The following is a 7,514-nucleotide window of genomic DNA, read 5'->3' as shown; positions in this document are numbered from 1 at the left end:
GAATATTCACACATTTACTTGTGGTACTAAAAAGCAGCATTCAACTTACAAATGTATGCTATTGAAAACTTGAAGAGTATGGGTGAAGATATGTAGATAATTTTGCCCCCTTCTCCATATGTAAAAATGTTTGCTTAAAACCACTAATGAATTGTTATGAACCAATGTATTGGGCTATGTTCACATCTTCATAAAAGCCTTCATAGCAGCTGAAAGAATTCCAAACCAAAAATTGATTTAACATTTTATTTTTAATATGAAATATATACAGTAAGGAAAAGCAGGTGACCAAGTTTCCTTGCTTATACTATACACTACATATAAAACTACGAAGCTTGGATTAAGCCCCTTTTCATCTGCAAGAAAAAAAAAATTATATATATATTTCAGTTTTCACTTTGGATCAACAGCTTCCTTAGAGTCCATATCTGTCTCTGAAAATAATAACGAAGAAAAACAAACCTCACACAATCTCAGACCACAACACTTGTGACATTTTAAATCTAAAGTAAGAAAGGAAGATGTATTTCAGATGAAAGCAAATCTTCTGTAGAAAATCACATGGCAATGTTAATGTGTTTTCAATTATCTTAAAGTCAGGTTCACACAGGGATGTTTGGTGTAGCGTTATGAATCTAAGAAAATAAAAGTAATCCAGATCAGCTTAACATTGTGCCTTCCTTTAAGGTCTACGGTAAGCCATCAATTTGTGAGACTACTCCATGGTAGGCTCTTTTTGTTAAGTATAGGTCTACAACAAACGCTCCAGAGTTTCATCACTTTTCATAGTTCCCGCTCCCATGCTATTTTAATGTACACGTTATGTACATAGAACTGAGTCGCTTCTTACACACAGATATTACATTCTCATGTACTCCACATACATAGAGAAGTGTGTGCAGCACGAGAACATAAAAATATTAATACTGGTTTAATGTGACCATTTGTAACATTAAATTAAACTACCGTACATACTAAAAAGTGAGGGAGGAGGACCTGTCTTAAGATACATATTCAGAAGTAGTTGCCGTGTTTTACACACATTGTATACTACTGTTTTTGAACAGAATCAGTACACTTGGGTCACAATCAAGACCAATACTCAAGACTTATTCTAAGAGTGTGTTTTGCAAACAGACAGAAATCACAGTTACAGAGAGAACATTCACACAGTTGGACAAGCTGCTGTATTATTGTGCGTATCATCAAGTCTGCTGTTCTAATGGTAAAAGGCATGCCCTATATCCTAGGAGAACGGCATTACAAAGCGTCACATTGGATGAGCGGACAGACACTAGCCGCTGGCTGCTGCCTCCTCTTTGTCTTGCTTCAGTCTGTAGTCCGCCAAGGCAGCTCTGATTGCATCTTCTGCTAGCACTGGAAAAAAAAAAATGAAACAGATCTTAATCAGGAAATCAGTAAGACTGATCCAACACTTGTGTATTTTTTTAACCAAATGTGTGAATATTGCTAATAACTTCTGTAAGGCTGAGTGCAGACATACTTTTTGGCCCTGCGGATTTTTCCGCGCAGAATGGAAGAAATCCGCAGGTCAAATGACCTGCATTTTTCCTGCGGATTTCTTCCATTTTTCATGCGGTTTTCCCCCCTGCGGATTTGGTGACAGGGGAGATGGAAAACCGCACAAAAGTAGTAACATGCTGCGGATTTTGTACCGTGGGAAAACCGCGCGGAAAAATCCGCAGCGTCTGTACAGCTTTTTTTTTACATTGATTTTAAGGCTACTGTACATCACAATGCAGAAATGCAACGTTTCTGCGCGGTAAAATCCGCTGCGGAACCGCTGCAAATCTGCATCGTGTGCACACAGCCTAACAGTGTTTCATGAAAAATTTTGCATTATGTTACAGTTGGAGGCTCTGTTTTCTTGCAAATTTTCTGGCTACTGAAGGAGTTAACTAAGAATCCATCAGTCAGCTTGTTCTATCAGAGAGTCTGTAAGCCTTATCTTGCACGTTTTGAGTTTTTCTCAGATGATTTATGACCATAAACAACTCAATTTTGATGTCTGAGATCATAAATGTGCACAAAACCCCCCCAGATAATTACAAACTATCAGACCAAGCTCACTGATGGATTCTCAATTAACATGTTCGGCTGATAGAAATATGCACAGGAAAATAGCCCACAAAGACCAAATTGTAAACATTTTTTTTTTTTTTTAAAGTAAACCCATTGCAAGAATTAGTTAGGCCAATATTTAAGTTTAAAGAAAAAAAAAATCTGACTGGTAAACTTTAACAAAAAAAATATAAAATAAAAACGCAACAATTACCGTATATATTCAATTATAAGCTGACCACCCTAATTTTGACACAAAAAAACTGGGAAAACTTATTGACTCGCATATTAGCCTAGGATGGAAAATCCCCTGACGAAGGATTCATTCCGAAACGTACGTCGGGCGTGTGTAGCTCATCCAGCAGCGTTCCTCCAAGGTATATACCCTCTATTCTTCCCTCCTTTCCCCTACACTCACTCTTTTATTTATTTTTGGAATTTGCATTTTTTGCACTTTATACCATCACATTGGTTTCTCTCCTTGTTGATTGTTTTGCATCACCACATGGTTCTATGCACAGACACTTGTTTGAGCCTATATGGTCTCCATATATTTTATGTCACTTTTTTAAGGAGCCAATGTATAGAGGGATAAAATCTAGTTATTTATTAATGGGGAACGCCGTGCTTTATTAACCTATATAGGTGTATATAAAATTCTTTTGAGCACACATTTTTTTTTTTTTTTTTATATGTATTCGTTTTACTATTACTCAATAAAGGTATTTTAATCGTATATCTGTTTTATGACTTTTTTATTATTCATATATCTTATTTAATTTTTATATACATTTTTTGACCAAAATTTGGGTTTTTCTTTGATTCGGTTTACATATAGGATGGAAAATGCAGCAGCTACAGGTACATTTCAAAAATAAAATAGATACCAATAAAAGTAAAATTAATTGAGATATCAGTAGGTTAAATGTTTTTGAATATCCATATTGAATCAGGAGCCCCATATAATGCTCCGTACAGTTCATGATGGCCTTATAAGATGCTCCATACAAAATATGCCCCATATAATGCTGCACAAAGGTTAATAATGGGCCCATAAGATGCTCCATAGATATATATGCCCCATATGATGCTCCATAAAATGCTCCATAGATTATGCCCCCGTAACATGCTCCATCGAATATGCCCCATAAGATGCTCCATAGATTATGCCCCCATAAAATGCTCCATAACATAGTAACATAGTTATTAAGGTTGAAGGGAGACTTTAAGTCCATCAAGTTCAACCCATATCCTATCCTAACTTGCCCTAACATGTTGATCCAGAGGAAGGCAAAAAAAACCATGTGGCAAACAGTAAGCTTCACATTGGGGAAAAAAATTCCTTCCCGACTCCACATACGGCAATCAGACTAGCTCCCTGGATCAACGCAATATTAAGGAAACTAGTGTATATACCCTGTAATATTATACTTTTCAAGAAAGGCATCCAGTCCCATCTTAAATTTTAGTAGGGAATCACTCATTACAACATCATATGGCAGAGAGTTCCATAGTCTCACTGCTCTTACAGTAAAGAATCCGCGTCTGTGAGTATGCTTAAACCTTCTTTCCTCCAGACGTAGAGGATGCCCCCTTGTCCCTGTCACAGGTCTAAGAGTAAAAAGATCATTAGAAAGGTCTTGGTATTGTCCCCGCATATATTTATACATTGTAATAAGATCACCCCTAAGCCTTCGATTCTCCAAACTAAATAACCCCAAGTGTAATAACCTGTCTTGGTATTGCAGACCCCCCCTAGTTCCCTAATAACCTTGGTCGCTCTTCTCTGCACCCGCTCCAGTTCAGCTATGTCTTTCTTATACACCGGAGACCAGAACTGTACACAGATTATGCCCCCATAAAATGCTCCATAGATAATGCCCCCATAAGATGTTCCATAGATAATGCCCCATAAGATGCTCCATAGATTATGCCCAATATGCTGCTGCTGCAAATACAAAAAAAAAAAAAAATGGACACTCACCCCCAGCACCTGAGATATTCACCTGTCCCCGATCCATCACTACTCGCCGCTGTCTGCCGGGTCCTCTGTCAGTGACTCTTCAGGCAGAGGGCGCGGCGCGCACTAACCACGTCATCACGCCCTCTGCTGCCTGAACATCACTGACCAAGGATGTGGCAGACAGCGGCAAGCAGCGCTGGAATGGGGACAGGTGAATACTGCATATACTTACCTCCTCCTGGCGCGGTCTCCGGCAACTCTTCCTTCCTTCAGCGGTCACGTGGTACCGCTCATTATAGTCATGAATATGCACATATTCATGACTTTAATGAGCGGTACCACGTGACGGCTGAAGGGAGACCGTGGGAGAAGCGGGGGGGCTGCAGATATGCGCCGGGGGGGCCAAGTATGATCCGACACCCCCTGGCGTATATGACTCGACTCGCGTATAAGCCAAGAGGGCGACTTTCAGCCCCAAAAAATGGGCTGAAAATCTCAGCTTATACGTGAGTATATACGGTACTATATATATATATATATATATATATATATATATATATATATATATATATATATATATATATATATATATACACACACATACATACATACATATACACACACAAATTATTTTTTTCACCACCATTCAAATAATATTATTAATTATTATTATTATTAACAATAATAAAAAAACCCTAATCATATTTGGTGTCTGCATACTTGTACTTACCAGGAGAAACATTGTCTGGTCTGTTTTACCATACTGTGAACATGGTAAATAAAAAACCCAAATGACAATTGTTCAATTTCCACACACTTGCAATTTTTTCCCCGGCTTTCCAGTGCATCATTTGATAAAATTACAGTGGGTACGGAAAGTATTCAGACCCCTTTAAATTTTTCACTGTTTCATCGCAGCCATTTGGTAAATTCAAAAAAGTTCATTTTTTATTATTAATGTACACTCTGCACCCCACCTTGACTGAAAAAAAAAAAAAGCAGAAATTTTTTGCAAATTTATTAAAAAAGAAAAACTGAAATATCACATGATCATAAATATTCAGACCCTTTGCTCAGACACTCATATTTAAGTCACATGCTGTCCCATTTCCTTGTGATCCTCCTTGAGATGGTTGTACTCCTTTTTTGGAGTCGAGCTGTGTTTAATTAAACTGATAGGACTTGATTTGGAAAGGCACACCTGTCTATATAAGACCTTACAGCTCACAGTGCATGTCAGACCAAATGAGAATCATGAGGTCAAAGGAAATGGCCGAGGAGCTCAGAGACAGAATTGTGGCAAGACACAGATGTGGCCAAGGTTACAAAAGAATTTATGTTGCACTCAAGGTTCTTAAGAGCACAGTGGCCTCCATAATCCTTAAATGGAAGAAGTTTGGGACCACCAGAAGTCTTCCTAGACCTGGCCATCCAGCCAAACTGAGCAATCGTGGGAGAAGAGCCTTGGTGAGAGAGGTAAAGAAGAACCCCCAGATCACTGTGGCTGAGCTCCACAGATGCAGTAGGGAAATGGGAGAAAGTTCCTCAAAAAGACAACCATTTCTGCAGCCCTCCACCAGTTGGGCCTTTATGGCATAGTGGCTCGGCAGAAGCCTCTCCTCAGTGCCAGGAATATGAAAGCCTGCATAGAGTTTGCTAACAAAAACACATGATAGACTCAGACTATGAGAAATAAGATTCTCTGGTCTGATAAGAGAAAGATAGAACTTTTGGTGATAATGCTAAGCGGTACACACTGCTCATCACCAGCCCAATACAATCCCAACAGTGAAACAAGGTGGTGGCAGCATCATGCTATAGGGGTGTTTTTCAGCTGCAGGGACAGGACGACTGGTTGCAATTAAAGGAAACATGAATGCAGCCAAGTACAGAGATATCCTGGATGAAAACCTCTTCCAGAGTGCTCTGGACCTCAGACTTGGCCGAAGGTTCACCTTCCAACAAGACAGTGACCCTAAGCACACAGCTAAAACAACAAAGGAGTGGCTTCACAACAACTCTGTGACCATTCTTGACTGGCCCAGCCAGAGCCCTGACCTAAACCCAATTGAGCATCTCTGGAGAGACCTGAAAATGGCTGTCCACCAAAAATCACCATCCAACCTGACGGAACTGGAGAGGATCTGCAAGGAAGAATGGCAGAAGATCCCCAAGCCCAGGTGTGAAAAACTTGTTGCATCATTCCCAAGAACACTCATGGCTATACTAGCTCAAAAGTGTGCTTCTACTCAATACTGAGCAAAGAGTCTGAATACTTATGACCATGTGATATTTCAATTTTTCTTTTTTAATAAACTTGCAAAAATACAAAAATATCTATATTTGTTTTTTTCTTCAGTCAAGATGGGGTGCAGAGTGTACATTAGTGAGAAAAAAAAATGAACTTTTTTGAATTGACCAAATGGCTGCCATGAAACAAAGAGTGAAAAATTTAAAGGGGTCTGAATACTTTCCGTACCCACTGTATGTAATTCAAAAGTACAATTTGTTCTGCAAAATACAAGGCCTCATACGGCTGTGTGGACGGAAAAATAAAACAAGTTATGGCTCTTACAAGAAAGGGAGGAAAACAAAAACACGGAAAATCGTCTGGGGTGAAGGACTCTAGGAGAAATGTCCAAAGAGATTTGCAAAAAACACCGTGAAATACATGTGACTTTGTGCCTTATTTTCCATTTAAAACAGTGTGAAGAAGCCCTGAATCAGTGTGTAATACTCAAATGCAAGAGTGGGCCCTGACATTTGTGTACTTAATGTGAGCTACCATACTACCCGATTACTAAGCCATATAAGGACTCTTTCACACATCCGTCTGTCACCAGTAGTCAAAATCCGCCGTTTTGCTAAAAAAAAATGGATCCGCCATTTCTTTTGGCGGATCCGTTTTTTTTCCCCATTGAGTTGCATTACCGGCGGATCTTGACGGATTGTCATCCGTTGGATCCGTTTTTATACGGATCCGCCAAAACTTTGGCGTCCGCCGACTTGCCCGGACAATGAAACGGTTTTTGGCCGGCCGGATCCGCATTTCACAGTGCGCATGCCTGGAGGAATTGACTCAGCCGGAAATTTAACCCTAAACTCAGTTCTGGCGGCTGAAAAAATCTCTCTCTCTCAAAATTTCTGCCTTTTCCGGATCCGCCAAAATAACGGTCCGCTGACACCCGTTTGTTTCAATCTGCCAACAGATCAGTTTTCCGCCATTTTGACGCATTTCAACTGAGCTAAAAAACGGATGTGTGAAACAGGCCTTAAGGCCCTTTTACATTTAGCGATGCACCAGCGATCCGACCCGGTCAGGATCGCTGGTGCATCGCTAAATGATCGCTAGTGAGCTTTCACACAGGCAGATCTCACAGCGATGCAGCAGCGACGATACTCACCTTTCACACACAGCGATCCTGACGTCCTCCCGCCCGCCTCCACGCGTCACTCGTCGGCGCCAGCA

General features: G+C 40.0%; 1 protein-coding gene across 1 annotated transcript in view; it reads right to left on the bottom strand.

The window, feature by feature from the left end:
- Positions 1–232: 232 nt before the first annotated feature.
- Positions 233–7,514, bottom strand: part of ISCU (iron-sulfur cluster assembly enzyme) — a 32,284-nt gene continuing 25,002 nt past the window's right edge. The window contains exon 5 of the mRNA XM_073582581.1: positions 233–1,377. Within this exon, the coding sequence (XP_073438682.1) occupies positions 1,295–1,377 (83 nt within the window). The 3' untranslated portion in view covers positions 233–1,294. The remainder of the gene's footprint in view (positions 1,378–7,514) is intronic.

This window comes from Dendrobates tinctorius, unplaced genomic scaffold (genome assembly GCF_039654945.1).
Source record: "Dendrobates tinctorius isolate UK_male_01 unplaced genomic scaffold, ASM3965494v1 ptg000073l, whole genome shotgun sequence".
In the NCBI taxonomy this organism is placed as follows: domain Eukaryota; kingdom Metazoa; phylum Chordata; class Amphibia; order Anura; family Dendrobatidae; genus Dendrobates; species Dendrobates tinctorius.
The sequence above is the reverse complement of the archived record's forward strand: the minus strand, read 5'-3'. Positions and strand labels throughout refer to the sequence as shown.